General features: G+C 39.8%; 1 protein-coding gene across 1 annotated transcript in view; it reads right to left on the reverse strand.

The window, feature by feature from the left end:
- The window catches only part of cacna1bb (calcium channel, voltage-dependent, N type, alpha 1B subunit, b), a 154,526-nt gene that overhangs the window by 65,690 nt on the left and 72,226 nt on the right, over positions 1 to 16,610 (reverse strand). Inside the window, exons 10-12 of the mRNA XM_079364380.1 lie at positions 5,339 to 5,442; positions 2,145 to 2,260; positions 1,930 to 2,019 (exon numbers count right to left, since the gene is read on the reverse strand). Coding sequence (XP_079220506.1) covers positions 1,930 to 2,019; positions 2,145 to 2,260; positions 5,339 to 5,442 — 310 coding nt within the window. The remainder of the gene's footprint in view (positions 1 to 1,929; positions 2,020 to 2,144; positions 2,261 to 5,338; positions 5,443 to 16,610) is intronic.

Here is a 16,610-nt window from a genome sequence, read left to right on the forward strand (position 1 = left end):
TGGTCTCAGACGTTTTAATCCCTGATATGGAACTAATTGAGAACAAACAGCATGCTGGCAGCTGTCACTTTACAGGAATCATCAGCCCAGATGTGTTTGCAGTGTTTGACTGTTTACTGGAAAAAAGCATATCCACATGAGGCTGTGTTGGGAAGAGTGACATAGTGAATATTTACTCCAACAAATCCAATCAGACCTAAGCTCTATATCCCACTAATTAACCCCTCGCCTTCACACCAGGCCTAATGGACTGGCGCTATGGGCGAGGGGGGGAGAGAGAGAACTGAATAGTAGTTTAATCCTATTGATACAGGTTAAATAAAAGATGTGCTAAATCACACTTCACAGAGATCACCACTGGGAAAAAAAGTTATATAACTGCTTTGCTGGATATGACTGGAATATTTGCTTACTGCATTTATATTTTTGTCTGGCTTCACTACCAAACAGATTTGAAAGTATTTTGAAGATGGTTCCCTTATTCTAAATTCATTTAAACTGCCAGCTGACTAAGTTTTGTCTTCTTTACAATACAATGTTTTAGCAGATTTTCAAATCTTAAAGTTTGCTTCCAAATACATTTAAAGATAAATATGCAACACTGATACACATAATTACAGCAGATATCCTCTGTAAATGTTTCTCTGAGTCATGACTGTCTACAATGAGTGAGAAGCTTGAGTTCCACTAGCTCTACTGTTGTAAGAGCCATGTTTACATCATGTTTACATTGACGGACAAAAAACTGTTTTAGTCCAGGACTAGAGAAAAGAATCAATGCTTATTTGGATGTCACATACGTGTGTTTAGATCAATCTGTGTCAATCTATGTGCAATCTATGAGTTCACTCAATATAGACTCCAGGCAATGGCAGCAAGAGCAAAGGACGATGTTGCCATGTGAAGGCGAATGTAAAGGGGTTGGAGGTGTGCAGCTGGAGGAGAGAGGCTTCAGAATAGCAGATTTGGTTTCATGCTGGTACTCAAGGGCGACTACTATATATATTATATATGACAGGCTCACTAAAGGACAGCACCGAGATTCTTGTCATACAGACATCTTCAGGACAGAACAGAAGCTGCTTTTGTTTAAAGCAGCCCTTGTGTGTGCAGTTGTTTGTGGTCAAACATAAGCGTGGTTGGCATTTGGAGCTAAAAGGCCACTAATAGGCACTTCCTTCCTCAATATCAAATAAAATCATTTAAAGGTTTCACTGGAGTTGACAGTTCTGGTGCTTTAACAGTGTCCATCAGAAGAAAGAAAAAACACAACGAGCTGCATGATACGTGTGTGTCCAGTTGGCTGCTCCCCATTTGTTTGTTTTTGTTTTTTTCAGAAAAAGACTCAATTGACGTTCACATTATTAAACTGTTGCTCTGCAGATTGGGGCGCTCCCGATTGCAGCTAGGGATTGAGCTCACCTGACACCAACAAGCAATCCAACAGCTATATGCCGAGACTTAAATCTGATTATATAAAACATGTTTGATTTCATTTCAGTGTCAAAAAAGAGTATTGCAGACTTTGGACAAGTTAGATTTAACTTTATGAACCCCAGCTTACACCAATTTATTTTATAATCTTATTGAAATCTTGTTGGTGTGAGCTCAGTATTACCCTGTACTTCTCCTTGTTTCTTCATAAAGATGTAATGTTTTCATAAAACCCTCAGATGAATTATTAGCTTGCTTTCGAAAACTCAAAAATATTATCCAAGGGCTGGATAAGTTAAGTTGAACCTTCACTTCTGTCCCAGACAATCGATCACCTTCATGACAGATGAGAAAGGCACAGAACATTTAAGCTATATAGGATCAACAACTGAATGTTAATGATGAGCGGTACCTCTCTGTGCCTGCTTTACCATCAACCCCCTGTGGTCCAGGAGCATGGTAAAGCAGGCAACAGATTCTCAGCCCAGTTTTCACCTGGCAGGTTTTGTTTCCTCTTGTACCAAGCACCATCCAGCGGGGACTTCTCCTCAGCAATCTCATCTTCTTCCTCCAGCAACACCTCCTCTGCAGAGGGAGAGAGCGAGAGAGAGAGTGGGGACAGAGGGACTTTCTATCAATTTATCATGTTTTTTTTAACACAACAAACACATACGTGCCGGCTCTCATGCTGTTTCAGAGATGAGTCTGACCTGCTTTGCAGATCCACTCCAAGTACCCTGTGAGCTCTCTCTCGATCTGCTGCTGCCTCCGAAGCTTCAGGAACTCCTGCCTCTTCTCCACACGCTCCCTCTCTTTGGCAAATTCTCTGTTGAAACAAAACAGACAATGTTTTCATACAGAGAAAGACCTTATACATGTAATGTTTTATGATGTTGGACATATTAGACTTGCACAAAATTCTCCTCTTTTCCTTCTGTCAAGCGCTAACCAAAGCAAGAAAAAAGTGGAAGTGTTTCTCTAAAGGATTATTAACGGGGGAGTTCAGTTGACAGCTGGGCAGATATTGAGGGCATCAAAATGCTGTTGGCAAAGCTCGAGGTCTGTTAGATATTTCACAAATAAATGAAAATCGAAATGTGCTGATACTGAGAAAAAACTGTGGATACAGACTGAACAGTAGTTTCAGGACTTTCCATTTGATATGTGTATGTATCAATGGGTATTAAACAGAAAGCCAAGTGATGACAGCCGCTGCACAAATAATTAAATACATGACATAAGAACACTTTAAACAAGTACCAAACACAAATTCACTTTCTCTGCACTAGTGAGATGAGGAGTGTTATTCCACTCTATATCTCTATGCTTAATAAGACCTCGCAGGCAATTAGCCTAACCTAGCATAAAGAATGGACACGGATTAAAGCAGCAAGCTGATCTTGATATGAGAAAAAAGAAATGTAACTGCAACTCTCACACTCATCACTTAAAATGGTACATGTTGTTGTTTTTAGTCTGATATAAGATGGTAATTATAATCTTGGTTGTGAGCAATGACCTCACAGAGGTTTTCAAAAAGAAAAGTTAACACAAGAAAAGAAAAAAAATAATTTAACAAAAAAGAAAAAAACAATGTATACAGTATATATATACAGTATATATATATGTTTCTTTAATTTTGTAAAGAGCTCAAATCAAGCTTTCTCCAGCAGCTTTTAGTCAGAATGCTATAAGCTAAGCTAACTGACTAAAGCCTTGTTCACACGGCAGGATTTTAAAATTGTCGGCAGATTTCCCAAACTTTAGAGACCACACACATGGTGATAAATAATAATAATACAGTGTTGGTCGTACAGTGTGTGGTGTGCGGCCACACGGCAACATCAACACACCACACACGAGCCGATTTCACTCGCGAACGTCCCCCGATCAGACTGGTAATCTCGCAAAACCTCTCGAGATCAAACGTGATTCCAGAGTCAACAAATGGACAAAGAGGATGTAATAGGGATCGTTTGTGCTGTTTTTATCTGAAAAAACACGTTTTAAAAGAGGCGTCGGTCAAAGGAGCAGCGACTACGGGGGCATGAGCTGTACTTGCTACATGATGATATGGAGGTGAGTAGTTGTTTTGCTGCCGGTGTTTCCTCGCTACACGCTTTCTGATTGGCTACGCGTCACAGTCAACAGGCTCGTGCTCGTTTTCTCCTCGGAGGGGAAACACCACACATGATGAGAGATCGGGCCAAAACAATCCAACATGTTGAATATCCCCGATTTGAGATCGGAGCGGTCCCGACATTCTTCCGACCAGACGAGAGCGTTCTGAACACACCACACACGGCAGGATGATCTTATAAGATTATCTTATGATGATCGGGGCGTCCTTAAGATTATCGGAAGGGGAGAATCGGGGCCAAAATCGGCGTAATTATCCTGCCGTGTGAACCAGGCTTTAGTAAACCTCTCTCAATGAATGTTACAATGACGCTGCTCTCTAACGATCACAAATAAGAGTGGACGACAGTAATGGTCATTTTTGTCTGACATGTCCTACATTTCCGGATTAACTGAAACAGCCAAGATGAGCTTCTCTTTAATCTTTACTGGTTGCCGAGGTGATGTGTACTGACCATTCAACCTTATTATTGTTTGGTTGACATGACAACAGCACCTTTCTGAAAAGTTGAAAGATTTTCAACTCAAGCGCTCAGAGCAGCCGCACAAAGCAGAGCTCTAAGAAAGAAAAAAAAAGACGCTGGGAGCTTCACTTTTTGTCCAGACAGCCGCTTTCTGCTGTGAACGCTCTTCTCATTGAAAACTATTGAGAAAAGACGCTGGCATTGAAAAAAAAAAGGTTGATCGATTTGGCGGCCTAAGGGGAGTAAACAGACAATCTCAGCCGTCTTGACGATGTCTGCTTGTAATGTTAGCCTGGCCCGATAATTTGTAATGAAAAATGATGAGGTTGTTAAATGAAATGATTGACAGTATCTATTATAATAATCTGTATGAACAGAAATAGTAATAATAGCGAAGGACTAAAAATAAACACTGCTTCTCTTTGATTACATGGACACAACAGGGGAAAGACAGGGAAGTCCCTGCAGCAGAGGGTTTCCTGCGACCTCCAGGCTAATGACCGCACAAATATTTGCTTTCATCCAGATTTCACTGAGACAATGATGCTGTGAGTCACAGCAGCCCAGGAGAGGCTCTTTGAAACCACAGACACAATGATGAGCCCTGAGGACCAGGATGATTAAAGCCAGAGCGAGAGGCATTTACATGATCCGAGATGGGCAGTAAAAAGGAGAAGCACACGAGGCTGAGGACGCAGAGGAGCTGAACAATCTGTCCACGTTCTCATTCAAGTTAGTTCGCTCTCAGTCATTATAACACGTGGTAATCCATTGAAAGTAACAGACAGGAAACATCTTGAAGCTCTGACCCTTGATAAAGAGGATAGTGAATTCTGTTTATTGTGCATGGGTAGGCTTTAAAAAAGGCTGAGAGAAAAAAATGCCACACACTGAAGCCAATGCAGAAGTGAATCAGTGGTATGATAATACGAGGCTGATAGAGAAAAAAAGGCCACACATTTTTAATCAAAGACACCTCAGGTTCTTCAAATAACTTCGTTTACTGATATCTAGCTTTTTTTTTTTTTTTTTTTTTGCAGATTTCATAAAGAAATTGAACCATTTAACCTTGTTGTAATATAATATATAAATATTATATTATATAATTAACCCCAAAATGTTTCTGGCAATAGAGAGCAAAGAGAACATTTTAAAGGCAACTAAAACAAAAAACTGTAAAATCTAAGATGTACAAAATCACAGTTTGACATTTTAAATTAAGTTGATTTAAGTAAAGTGATCCCAGTTTCAAAGTCGACCAGGAAACTAGAGTGTTAACATACAGTAATAAGACGACTTACCCGGAGAGGACACCAAGCACCAGGTTTAGCATGAAGAAGGAGCCGATGATGATGAGAGGGATGAAGTAAAGCCAGTTCCAGGCGTTTCCTGCAACATCATTGGTCTGTGGAGAAAAAAAAAAGAAAAAAGCATAAGTAAGAATGTCGTTTGGCTTTCCAAAGGATGTTTTTTGGACAATTGTTCACTTTTTTTTTTAAACGTTTATTTTTGAGTTTTTGTCTTTATTTCGAGAGGACATTGGATAGAGTATATAGGGAGTTGGGAGAGAGAGTGTTAGGAATGGCAAGCAGGTTGGACTTGAACCCAGGACGCCCGCTAGGAGGTTAAGCTTTTATACACGGGGAACTACCTCCTTACCAGGCTATCTGTAACCTTAACTTTTCAAACTTCTGTATCTGCATGCTTGACTTTATTTGTTGTTTAAGGAAAGTTTTTAAAAAATCTCCAAATGAAAAGTCAATAGAATAGAAATGGTATAGTAAGTAATTTCTAATCTACAGCCCTGCAGATAATAATAAAACCCAGTTAAACCAGTAATAAACCAGTTTTTAAAAACTTCCCTGAGTGAAAAAAAACGAACAAAATTGTTTTGCCAGCTAACCTTATTTTAAAAACACCTTTCAATGTTTCAAAAAGCCATTAAAACAGTCTGTCTCCTTTACTACACATCTCCACCAGCAATGATCCCAACAAAAATCCAATGTGTCATCAAACATAAGCCAATTCTCAGAGACATCCATTGTGAATAAACCAAGACAGACAAACAGATGATACATTTCAGAGTTGTCTGAATGACATACCCTATACTCACTCTCTCTCTCTCTCTCTCTCTCTCTCTCACACACACACACACACACACACACACACACACACACACACACACACACACACACACCAATGAGTTTGAACTATGCTGACTCATTCACTGCTAACCGGCTCACAGCATACATGTGGACAGTCAAACAAGGCTTGTGGATGTAGGTATCACGTTTATCTTTGACAGCTATCTTTAATCATCTGTTTTGATCTCATCCTCCATCTCTTTGGAAATGCTTTGAACCACAGGGATTTGCTGCATTAGAGAGATTCAGTTTGACACAAGTTTAACAAACTTTTGCCAGAAAGTTTCAGGCACCATTTTCAAAATGTCCCTGTGTGCTCGACAGTAAAGATTTCTCTACATTGAAGCTACAAAAAAATTGGGCGAAGTGCCAACTCACAATGGCCTTATAGTGTATTAAAGAGAGAGTGTATTAGAGAGGTATTTAGTGTGTTACCTCTTCCTTTATGTAAGAGGACAGTGGATACAGCAGTAAATGGTGAGATAGAGTAGGTATTGAAACACTGAAAGGAGCTTAAGGCTGGACCCAAACCCAGGCCGCCCAAACGCCTGTTGGACCGCAGTCCCCACACATTTGGTTGTGTCCTTTTAAATCTATTTTGCATAAATCTGACTGTGTAGTTCAGACTGTGCTGCAACAAAACTATTATTCCTGCTGGTTTCACACTGGGAGGTGCATGGAGTCATCTTCCTCTATGTCTGAGAGCGCTCCCACACAGCGGCCTGTTAGCGGGGGACAGACCTGCCGACTGATGGGCTGTGTGAAGCACTGTGACATTTTGCAGACGCCAGTGTCGGAGCCCTGCCACATGCTGGCTGTAATTGTGATGGGAGGTTTAGGGTGGCTGATTCAGCAGGCAGGAAATCTGTATTATGCATCTAAGAATGTGAGAAGAACACACACATATACAGTGGCACATCCTCTCTCATGGGCTGTCAGGGAAGCAGCAGCCCACACACAGGGATAAATGGCAGCCAGAAGCTCCAGTGTGATGCTTTGCATCCTTTTTTTAACCTGTCCAAAATCTTATCATTTAATCTTTAAGTTTCTCTTTCAGTCCCGCCCTTTTGTTCTCAGTATAGTTTGATTTTCTTTATAGAAACGAAACATGAAATCTGTGCATATTTTTACTGCCGCAAATAATTTTAGTACTTCAAGCCTGGCAAGATTCAAAAATATGTCATTCTCTTAATTGCACTTCTATTATTGTACACATCAAATATTGTGTTCAATTCTTAAATCCAACAATTTAAGGGGAAGTCACATGCTTAGACAGAAAACAGCAGTTCCCTCAAGGCATGGAGGATAAATGGCCAATGGTTCATCCCCATTGTTAAATCATTATCACTAACAGCAAGCCCCGATATTTTTCCAACACCTACAGTAACAGTAAGAGGACAGAATAAGAAATGAATCTGCCATCTGTCAGAGAAAAGCCAAATCATTTTGTACTGAACCAAAAAATGTTCTCAAATTGATGGAGACGTAAAAAAAAAGAGGAGTGTATGGAATCAACTGGACTGCTTCCTTTAAGTGGTTAAAATGCAGGTTTAAAATGTGACTTTTATTCTAATGCTCCATGTAATCAGCTATTATTGTATCCATGCTTGGAATGCAAGAACACACACATCTGTTGTCCTTTTGCACAACACCAGATATCTCTTTTGTCTCTCTGGGGAACTCCTGCTGCCTGGCGTTGAGGAGAAATTGAAGTGGAAATACACTGTGTTGCATCAGCTTTGATTCTCACAGTCAGCTGGTGAGCAGGAAAGACTTTTCTCTGCTGTTGACACGGCCTTAACGCTTCAGCTGACTGCTCAAGAAGAGGAGCTAAGTTCGGTTAAACTTATGGAGATTCTGTAACACAAAGAGGTCGTCACGGTTGAAATCTGAGAGCTGGTGGAGTTTAAACAAGCTCAGTGCAATCAAGCACACACAATCTGTTGTTATGCTACTTGTAAGGCTCTTAAGGACAATGTTTATTTTCTCCACTTACAGTATTCACCTTCCCTTCAAAAACATGCAGTCCTAGAAAGGGAAAACTCTCCCACTGTAACCACTGTACAGTTAGAAACAATCATATCTAAACAGGATAAGAACTTCAAAACCAATTTAAGTCAGTCATAAATTAACTTTTTTCCCAATATGGTAAATAAAACAGGGATCAGGTGATATTGTAACAATTGTACTAGTGGAGGCCTTTTTGGAAGACCAGCACTAACCTATCATTTAAACCACAGCAGCACTGACAACACAGTGGACGACACCTGAGATCCTGCACACATTTTATGGCTGATCTTTAACAATCAGTTCAGAAAAATCTAACACTTACGAAGGCCTTAAAACCTTTCATGGTAAATAAATTGTAGAACAGTCTGATAAAGAAATAATAAGAGGAAGAGAAGACAAAAGAAGGGAAGAGTAGACCTTTATTTTCGCCAGCGGCAGAATGGAAGGACATCCATCAATTCAATTTATCATATGTCACGTCAGGATTGAGGGTGTAATCTAGTATTCTATATTTTATACAGCCTCTGGCATCATCAGGAAAACACATCTGTGTTTTCATCTACATTCAATTTATATAGTAAAGGTGTGTGTGTGTGTGTGTGCATGTTCTTTTATATACTGAATTTAATTCAACGCTGCAAGCCGTGTCTTGATCGTTTATGATAAAAACATGGAAGAACGATGTTTCCCCTTAAGTCATTCAAACATCCAGAAGAGGTTATCTTTTAGTGGACTGACTGAGGTCAAAAATGCAGAACTAAGGGATGGAACCAAAATTATTTATTGATGCTAACATTCATGTCTCATTTTTTAATATTATGGCATATGTGAAGATGATTTAATAAATATACAGATTTTTGTTCATAAAGAGCTTAACAATGATTGTAGTGACAATGCCCCAAGCACCTACAATTTTCAATGTGAGTATCATGATATTATATGTGCAATTTAAATGCTGCGTATGGAGCCATGCAATGAGAGGAAATCGTGCTGCGTGCATAATGTGGAAGCAGACACTCAGCATATGGCAGTGAAGGCCAAGGGGTAAACTTGTTTTAGTTTGTTACAAAACTGCTGATGCTCTTTGATGCCATTAGCAAAGTCCTCTTAATGACCCCAAAGATACACATTCATCAAAAATCCAAACGTGTATGTCTGTAGTCAGCAGCACTTTAGAACAGTTACTTTCATTTTATGTTCACCTTATCTAAACACTGTTCGATTGTTTCAGAGGTTGGATTCAAAGTTAAAAAATGAGCTACATACTATACGTTTAGTAAAGCGAGAAGCTTTCCTTGCAGCACATTTCATAACAGTTAAAAAAAAATACAAATCAACAATAATGATGATAAGCATTTACTAGGTAGCAAACAATATCTGGGAATGAAACTTTGGGTTGTTTGGGGAAATTAGTCCAGAATACCATCCATAGAAAATGTAAAAGTCCGGCTGTCAGGAAACACCAAAACAAGGAAGGATTTATATGAAATTCAGCTGCTACACTTATACTCTCTTGAAAAATAAATCTTCATGTGAGTGCTAAATCAGTAAGAGATGAGCACTCTGATCTTTGTCTTTAGTCTCAAGAAGTATTTACAAACTATGTTTACGTGTCTTTAGACTTTACAAAGGGAAAAAGGTGGAGAAATGGAGGCAGAGCAAAATGCAGAACTCATCAGCTTGTGTCTGAGCTGCTTACATCACAAACCTGTAATTGTTTGTCTTTGTTTCTAGAAGAAAAATCATCAAACAAGATGATGGGTAGTAGAACTGCTTCGATGTTCTTGCCTCTCTAGCTACAGGTGCGAATAATAATGTGAAGACAAAGAGTTACATGCAAACAAACATGTCTTGAGATATTCCTTTAAAAACATGTAAAGAAAGAAATAAAAAATGCTGGAGGTAAAAGTATGAGGCACTCCAAAGTTTCCTCCCACATTTTGTTGCTATTTGAAAACAAACTTGACAAAAATGACTTAAATCTTCTGAGTCTGACGTTTTCATGAGTTCACTTGATATCGTTATTCCACCTCTGTTATTTCTATGAGTCATCGCTGGCTGACTGCTCTGAATGATCAGTGAGGAAAAAGCTAGAGCTTCCACATAATTTGCAGTCATGCATCATGCAGTTGCGCTCTGACAGGGAACTCCCACTCGAGGCTTACAGTGCTGCCACAACACACACACACACACACACACACACACACACACACACAGATGCACATGCACACACACAAACAAACACTTTTTCTCTGATCAGAAAGAAAGTCTGCTGAGATGAAGACAGCCTCTCTGAATCAACTCAGCAGCTCCTCACAGGCCTGAAACATTCACAACAAGCAGCAGAGACTGGGCTTAACAGCTCTGGTGGCAGATAGGGCAAAAGGTCCTCACAGAGAGGCTCCATTCTTAGTTCTCTAAGGTTCTCATCTCTCTTGTAGACTACTTTTATTCTTGTTTTTGACACTGAATTAATTTCTTGCAGGCTAATTTTAGAGATATTAAATCAGGTACGTTGAGTTCAGAAGTCAGACACTATCAGATTTGTACCATTCTTTCTTTCTAATCATCCCAAGAGTGGGCCACTGTTGTTTAGTCAATTAAACACTGTCTGGGGTATTTAATACATACTCTTTTGCTCCAGCACCTGAAACAACAATTATCTTATATATCTACATCTGTTACAGTCTAAGGGCGAACTCACACAAGCAAAGTAGTCCCATACTGAGCTTAAGCACGATTCCCCCCTTCCCTATTTCCCCCGCTGGTCTGCACTCTCACTGCTCCAGGACTCGCCGGGTCTGAGCACGGCTACCTCTCAGTCGTAATTCAACACATGAATGGTCATGTGTTCTCATGAAGCACTCCGTTTACAAGACAGGCGGACTTCAGAATAAAATAAAAGGGACGCACAGTCCAGTCAGTGTCTGCACATTGGAGAACAACACAGACAGCATAAGGAGCTACTTTACTGTCTTTGTGGCTTATTTTGAGTCATTTTAGTTCGATACAACACTGCAGGATTTCTCCATAATGAAGGTTGTCCACTTAACATGCCTGTGCTTGTGCTCTTGCATGGACTGTACAATGCCGCAGCATACTTCCTTCAAGCGTGCTATGGCCAAAGAACCACGCTTAAGCATGGTCAAACGAACTGAACTGAAGCATGCTTAGGCTTGCATCATCTCCATCACAGTCCTATTCATCTTACTTGTGAAAGTCAGGATCCTGCATGAGTATGCTTTGAATGGTTTTATCATTGCCTTCCTCTCAGTCATAAACAAGGATGCTCCTTTGAACAACTTCAAAGCAATGTAAATATATTAAACCCTGGGTAACCTGCAAGTTATCAATGGGACTTATTGATGGACAGAAACAAAGCTTGGTCTCCTGATAGACTGTGGGAATCATTTACAAGTCTGCTTTGAGGAAACTTTGAAAGAGATACACATCCATGTGAGGACATTGACAGACATTTCATGAAAGGCTTGGATTACAGTGATAGTCTCTATCCAGATATGTATCTCTTCATTTTAAACTCATCAGGTTTACACTAATCATTTTATAAGGTTGCTCGGGTGTTTGACATACGAGCAAATTGAAGCATGTAAGCCATAACTAGCATATAATGAAAAGCCATGGTGATGAGTCTGTTAGCAAGTAAAGACCTCTTATACTCAAAAGTGACTTTCTAGTATTTGAAATAGAAATCCATGGACCTTCCTTGCAGACAAGCGGAGACATAAACACGTACACACTCTGAAATAGAGACTGATATCAAATCTCCAGCTTGCTACAGTTTATCTACTGCCGTAAAGGATTCATGACTGAGTGTTCCCACAGTATCTAACTGTCTGTGCATGCTTTATTTTGACAAGGATTTGACAAGAACCATGACAGTCCTGACAGCACCGGGCGTCAAGCTGACGAGGTCGGGGTGCACCTGTCTCTGTGGCTCACACTGCTCAAATCAAGTGAGCGAAAAGGTGGTAATAATCCCAGTCATATTCAACACAGAATCACTTACATAACTCAACTCATGTATGTCACAATGCAGGATTTTTAACCCATGAAGAAGATCAAACCTTTACTTTTTTCTTCTTCAAATGTAATAATTTAATTTATTTCAAATAAATGTAACAGTAATGCTTTAGCAAAGAAAATCATCATCATCATAAAAAATGCTATTTTATTCTTTAAAAGTAGCCTGAAATAGGTTATCAAATCCTCTATCTCTATTATATTTGAATACGTAAAATCAAATTAAAAGTGAGAGATGCCTGTAACACTCTTATTTCCAAACTAAAAAAGAAAACCTTTTGCACTGATGGGAAAGCATTCTCAGGGTTACGCCCAGTCACGCTGTCTCTCTACTATGTTTTGCCCTTGTCACAGTTCACTCAAGGACTTTGTCAGAAAATGAAAGATAAGAAATTGGCCCGTGGTATTCTCTGTCCCCCAGGTCAGTTTCAATAATTTTATATGATGGCGAAGAGGGAGACGTGAATTCATTAGAGGAGTTGGCATGGGGTCAATGAGGAACTGGGTAGTCTATTTGTGACATGCACATTTACAAACTGTTCATCAGGGGTGAAGATGAAAACAGCTAAAAGGAAAAAGAGGGGGAGGTGGTGAGAACATTAAACTGAGTAGACATGTGATGTAGCTGCTGATGAAAATAATGTGTTACAAAAAAAGCTCAGTTTAGTGGAGTTAGCCAGAGGAGTTGTTTGTTTACTGTCAGAAAAAGAGCCCTGACCCTCCATGTTTCCTTCTCAACAGCTTCTCAACAGTTTGTGACATTTGTATAGATAATTAATCCTGTTTACTAATGAGATGTCGAAAAGAAGAGCTAATGATGCACAGAGACAAAATCACCACTTTGTGAATGAACGTGATGATTGATGGCTTTTGATACAAACATGTTTATTAGATGAGGTATTCTAATGTTCCCCGAGGTGTGACATTTTATACTGTCCCTACATAAACTCAGCCCGGATCATCACCAGAACACCTTTCATTCACCACATCCTCCCTGTTCTCTAACAACTCCACTGGCTCCCAATCACACACCACACTGTCTACGAAACTCTCCTCCGAACCTTCAAGGCCCTCCATAACCTCGCCCCTCCGTAGCTCCCTGAACTCCTCCACATAAACAAACCCAATCGGACCCTCAGATCGTCTCCCTCCATCAGCTTCCTCATCCCTCCTGCCCCCCTCACCACCATGGGGTCCAGAGCCTTCAGCCGGTCTGCCCCCCATCTCTGGAACTTCCTCCAACCTGACATCCAAAACATTGACTCTCTGACCATCTTCAAATCATGTGTTAAAACCCATCTGTTTAAACAAGCCTACTCACTCTGACTTCCACCCATTTCACTGTAAAACTGTTAAATACCTCCTTTCTCATTTTTATGTTTTATGTTGTTTGTTTTTAACCCTGCATGTGGCTGCTTTGTAATTCTATGTTTTATATTGTTATCTTTTTAACTCTGCTTGTAAGGTATCTTTGGGTTTTTTGAAAGAAGCTCATAAGCCTTGTGAAAATATACATAAAATGTATGTATGTTTGACAGAGAGCAACCAGAGGAGCACCCAGGGTCACGTATCCGAAGACAAACTTGAGTGATTTAACTGGGCTTATGAAATTGTTTAGAGTTCTGTGAATCTTTAGCAAATAACCACCTCAGCCAAATGTAAGTAACAATGTTTTTACATAACACACGCTTATCTGAGGAAGTCGATTAAAAAACATTTCTAAGGTTTTAGAAGTTATGGTCTCAATACAAGACACAAACAACAGCATAGGCACTATTTCTTACAGTGGTAAGCCTTAACGTGACACAGCAGAGCTAATTAGGGTTGCTTCTAATTTGATGGCAGCCGCTATTCGCCGGGAGAGACGGAAGAAATGTTATAAAATCACGGTGCATGAAAAGAAGACTGCCACATTATCAGCGCAGAGAAACCACCCACACATCCTGCTGCTACAACAACAGTGTCACCTCCCTGCTGACTGGCTCAGCACAAAAAAAAACAAAAAAACAGCATCTTTACTGTAAATCAATGCAACTCTGGGCTGTCTTGTAGATCAATGTCACAGCATTTCCATCAAAAGGAGTTTCTATTGGAGAGAGACGGATCATGGCAAAAGATCATGGCTAATTGGTATCGCACCTTTGCACTGTCCCTAAAATTTTGAGGGATTTTTAGTCTTCAAAAGAAAAAGTTGGACTTTATTTGTTTATCATTGATCAAATCTGATTTTTTAATGAATGGTTGTGGATATTTAATTTATGGTGTGCACTTTTAATGTAACAAATAATTTGGTTTCTGTGGTGATTGAGGCGCTTTCGTTTTAATGAAAAGTGAATCACTAATACTAAACTATGAGACTAAAGTACATATTCAGCAGCAGGCTTACAGTTACCTTATTATACTCCACATATAATGAGCTTGCACAAGTGGCCTTGTTTATTGGTTAACATCATCTTAAAATACCTTTTGTGCATTAAGTACATTCTCATACTCGCCCTGCATTAAGTAACTTTTCGGGATGTCTCTTTGACCACAAAAGGTTCAAACATTGTTTTGCCACATGTGCACCATTACACTGAGAGGCTCAAACATGTAGCAATCTGAAGGCATGTGAATACAGATCCAAGAACAACAAATCAAAAGGGAGTTTCACTCCACTCATTAGGAAGTCATTACTTATTAGTATTCATATTCAGAAAGTTGCAAATTGTACCTTTCAGTGGATGTATGGGAGGGAAGAAACATGAAAGAAAATCCAGGATTATGCTCATTATTTTTCTCTGCATGGATCTATGGAGGCACATTCCACAATAATCTGTCCTCTGATGTTCTGGAATTGGATATCAGCAGCATCCACTGCATGGTTTAGCTGCTAAAGTTGACACTGATGGGAGGATACTTTGCTCAAGTCAAATGCACAGCTCTGCAACCGCTGGCAACATCATAAGCATTAGCATAAGCTGAAATCTCTTTCCATTGGTGCTGTTTTCCCTCTTCCTGTGCTCTGTTCATGATTAAAACATCACGTAATGTGGTGACATGCTCTCCTTCCCAGATATTGTCACTGTGTTCAAAGACTTGGACTTCATCATCTGCAAGCGCTTGGGTTGGTATTTTGTGCAAATTAAGTCTGATCCTACTTGATTACAATAACTGTGTTGAATATATGCATCATGTGTGATTGTGATGACATTTCCACTCATGGTGATGTGAGACGAGGTAAACATATCCACATTATTCAGTGCAGGACCTCTTTGAGTTTTCTTCCGTGTCACAGAGTCCGGTGCCATTGTCTTGTCTTTTACGAGTCTAACCTTGTGAGCTTTCTAACTTAAGGTGTCACTAAAGACTTTCATGTTTCCGTCATATTCTGCTGTTTCTCTGTCTTTTAACCTCGCTCTTGCGATATTTTCCTCTCCTTCCTCCATTTCCCACAGATATTTGAGCCAAATCCAATTATCCAGACTTCCTTCTGTGACTGGATATCGTAGTCTGTGATAAGAGCAACTGTCTGCTTTTTCTTAGTCAAGGCTTGTTCTTCTTAACCATGGTGCTCTATCGACGGATAGCAGATTATTGAGTAATTGGCCAATGACAATCAAGTATTTAACACAGCCACGTAATAATTAAGAAATAAAGAGGTTAACACAATGTGAAAGGATTTTGTAACTCTGAAGAAATGGCAGCAATCACTTTAACTCTGAATGAATATATTTGCTTCAGCAGTGGATTGCCTGAGATTTCAACATTTCAACATATTACAGCACATTGGTTTGACTCTGTATTTTTAGAGCCCTATCTGTCAATGTACCAGTGAGATGGATTCATTGAAAGGAACTTTCAATGTGAACAAAGTCGTCGCTTCTTGGCTTTACACAGAGTTTGCATCATGCTCATTAAAAGAGTTTTGTCAGGACTCTGAGCAGTACTTTAAACATTGAACCTTTATGGATCAAACATTAAAAAAAGAATTCAATTCAGTGTTCCTGGTTTTTGCTTCGTCTTCTCAGAAGCACCTGGAACAACAACTTGTTCCATCAGAGGGCTATTGTGGGTCTGAATGCACTGTCGTTGTCACAACTCCCTCCAGCTGAGGAATATAATGGCAGACTGCAGTGTTTTGTTCCACTGTGTCAGCTGTTAGGAGACCAAAGGATCCTTGGATATGGCCTCCCTGGAGGGGGGGTGGGGCAGAGGGTAGAAGAAGAAAAGGGGAAACTGGACGATAATGACGGATGGGATGGGGAGAGGTACTCTGCATGTTCTTTTGCACGATTAGAGAAGACGGTCTGAGTGATCTCCCTCGGGGCAGTAGTAGCATAGTCATCAATCTGTTGGGTTAACTCTGGGTTATAGGATGGTATATAATCCAGAGAAT

This window comes from Symphodus melops, assembly GCF_947650265.1.
Source record: "Symphodus melops genome assembly, chromosome: 16".
Lineage (NCBI taxonomy): Eukaryota > Metazoa > Chordata > Actinopteri > Labriformes > Labridae > Symphodus > Symphodus melops.